Below are 3,241 nucleotides of genomic sequence, written 5' to 3'. Positions count from 1 at the left end.
TCGGTACTATATGACAGTTGCAATATGACAGAAGTGCTTGAAAGGCTTTTTTTATTTTTTAAACTTGAAGTTTTGTGTTTAGCACATGCTACTAGTCAATATTTGTGCCTTATGCTCCTGTTTGAAGGTAGCGTAATGTCCATTATTCTAAGCTAACGGAAGCCCAATATTTCTTACTTTACTTTATTATAATATACTAATGAAAACAGATAATCAATATAATCAAATTCCATTCAGGTCAGAGGTCAAGGGATCTTTTTGAGAATAGCCAGTTTTTCCATTGCCAAACTTTAGCCTAAATTTGGAGACTTTGGAGACAGGTGAGCACAGTGAGTCAACAGGAAAACACAAACACACAAATAAACACACAAACACGATGAGATTAAAAATGGATGTTTTCATTATAAATCAGGAGCCGACACACATAAAACATCACTAATACTGATCCTGGTACAGCAGTAACACTGTGAGGTGATGTGGGAGAATCCCACTGCAGGATGAATATTGCAGAGGATGTTAACAATGATGATGATAACAAGGCCATAAAACTACACAACTACAGAGCTCTGAGACTGCATCAGCTGAATCTGAGAAAGGCTCAATAGTCGTCTTCATTCATGGAGAGTGAACGTCAAAGCTTCCATTATCCATGCTCACATAAACACTATGTAACAGTACTGTAAGTGTGTTTCAGTGCTGCAGGGCAGGGAGGATGGTCCCCATACAGGGTCCGAAGCCCACCCTGTATCCATCTCCTTGACAGTAACCTGGACAGAGAAAGAGATGGGACGTTACTAGAGTTATAAACATTATTTATGGACATGATTGTCAGAAAAAATAACATTAAAGGCAATTTTGAGGTTAACAGATACAACCAAAAGCAACATCAACAATCAGAGATACTATTAAAAGAGATTTAAAAATATAACAGACAAAAAAAAAACATCATAAAATAAAAGATAAAATAATTAACTTGGATACATGGGAAATATTGTGCCAATATAAACATAACACACATAAAAGCCTGATTATAGTGTTTTTTTAAAAGGTATGTAAAAGATGAAACAGACTGAGTTAGCCTAGTTTAGTCTGCTTTAGTCTAAGTCTGGACTGTAGAACAACCAAGAGGATCCAAGACGTTCTGGCTCATAAAGAGTTAAATGGCAATATAACTCAGGGCTAGACCTCTCTGTGCTCTAAAAGTAACCAGTAAGATCTTAAATTCAATTCTAAATTTAAATCCATCTTAGTGGACATACTTTGACAGGCGTATTGGACTCAAGGATTACCTTGCAGCCATTGCAGTCCATTTTGCAGCTGTCAGTTGAGACATAGAGCCAAGACATTTTCTCACCTAACTCGGTGAATTAAGGATTTATTTTGTGTTCATTCTCGCGCCCCCTGTGGATAAAAGCAATAGTGTTTCTACTGCCTGGTTTCATTGATTTCAAGGGGAATCTGAATCCGACCCGGTGGCAGGCATTAAGAATAAATATATAGAAATAGCCAATGATGGTCTTGTTTGTTTATTCAGCTCATATAGTAGAGAATGATATAGTTTGAAAGCCAGTGCTTCCAGTGAACTACCCTGTGATCTGGTGGTGGTGCTGATGGTTCAGACTCACCTGTGATGGTGACTTCATCTCCATCCTTCAGGAAGGTTCTGGTTTCTCCGCCTCCTAGATCGATGTTCTTTGATCCCCTCCACGACAGCTCCAGCATGGAGCCAAAACTCTCTGGATCCTGTTGGGATACAGTACACACAGTACAGGCATTGTAACACAACACGAGACAGAGAGGCAGACCAGCATTGCCTCTTTTATAGATAATCTGTTGGCGATAGTATGCATCATCCAACATGAAACTGGTCAGCTTACAAGTCAAGTAACAAACTGCTTTACAGGAGAAAGAAAAGGAAAGAGTGGTTAAAAGAGACAGTGACAACAATAAATAAAAGCAAGGACATAATATGTGCAAAGCCAGGAATATAGCCTATATTTAAAATATAAAGAAATAAAAATAATAAAATAAAAATAATAAAAATAATAAAAATTGAAGCTTTAATTCAATATTTTCTAGATCAGCCTTACAGTATACTAAATATTCAACATTGTAAGCATAAAATGTCAGGTCTGTCCTATGTCCAATAGAATGGCTTCACATACACAGATACACAATTGAACACTTACAGGTCCACTGATGGTACCAGAAGCCAGCAGGTCTCCCGGTCTGACGTTGCAGCCGTTGACTGTGTGATGGGCGAGCTGCTGCTTCATGGTCCAGTACATGTACTAGAGACAGAGGGAGAGGCAGAGATAATAATGGAAGAATATGAGTGAAGTGGGACAGACTAGGACTTCACACTGGTCCACCAGAGAGTTAAATCTTTTAGGTTTTTAATACTAATGGTCTCAGGGGGCTGTGAGAGGTAACTTATTAACCATGAATTATTTGATAATATAAAATTGACAAAATAGGAATAGCCCTATCTTATCAACCCACCCAGTCCTCAAAAAAACAGTTACGGACTGTAGTAAAATTAACATGGTGGGAGGAAAAAAGATATATTTTCTTTGAACCTGTGTGTGAACATTTAAAGAGCAAGGGACCAGGGTCAAAGAGAAGCACCGCACAATGTGAAACCTAACCGCATACCTAGATGAAAGAAGTACGTTCTTCTTCATCCTCCCCAAAATGTGGAGTCACTCACTTCCATACATTTAACTCAAAAATGAATTGTTGAAGTAATGACTCAGTTGTAGTTTAGTAAACTTGAATTTCTGCAGTATTTTCAGTATTGGTGATATAATTCCAGTTTGTTCCATTTACTAATTTATTTAAGTTGTAAGATCATTACAAAAATGTAAGCCCCACTGACCATGATCAGTGCTATAATGCTGCATAACTTAGGAATTTTCAATTTTTGTTTATTTTTAAAAATCATCATATGTCCAAGTATACATTAATTCTTAAGGTGTAAAGATTTGATTTAAGTCACATAAAAACAAGTAGGCTATTGTTTGAGTTAATAAACCTAAATGGTTTAAGGCAATCGGTTTTCTCAAACAGTTTGAGTTGAACTAACTCATCAGGTTTTACAAGCGTACAGTTTTAGTTTTACAGTGTTGTTTTTTTAATTTTGCCCTTTATGTGTAAGTATGTATTGGTTTTGTGTGATGTACGTTGTTTGTCATATATGTGTTACGTTTTCCGATGGGGTTGGTGTTTGCTTATTCAACTT

At 36.9% G+C, this 3,241-nt stretch overlaps 1 protein-coding gene across 1 annotated transcript in view; it reads right to left on the bottom strand.

Annotated features, from left to right (window-relative positions):
* Window positions 1-377: 377 nt before the first annotated feature.
* Window positions 378-3,241, bottom strand: part of fah (fumarylacetoacetate hydrolase (fumarylacetoacetase)) — a gene marked incomplete in the record, with an annotated part of 15,646 nt that continues 12,782 nt past the window's right edge. The window contains 3 exon segments of the mRNA XM_035651803.1: window positions 378-767; window positions 1,626-1,743; window positions 2,190-2,291. Of these exon segments, the coding sequence (XP_035507696.1) occupies window positions 691-767; window positions 1,626-1,743; window positions 2,190-2,291 (297 nt within the window).

This window comes from Morone saxatilis, unplaced genomic scaffold (genome assembly GCF_004916995.1).
Source record: "Morone saxatilis isolate NCDOM2014 unplaced genomic scaffold, NCSU_SB_2.0 Contig11, whole genome shotgun sequence".
Classification (NCBI taxonomy): Eukaryota; Metazoa; Chordata; class Actinopteri; family Moronidae; genus Morone; species Morone saxatilis.
The sequence above is the reverse complement of the archived record's forward strand: the minus strand, read 5'-3'. Positions and strand labels throughout refer to the sequence as shown.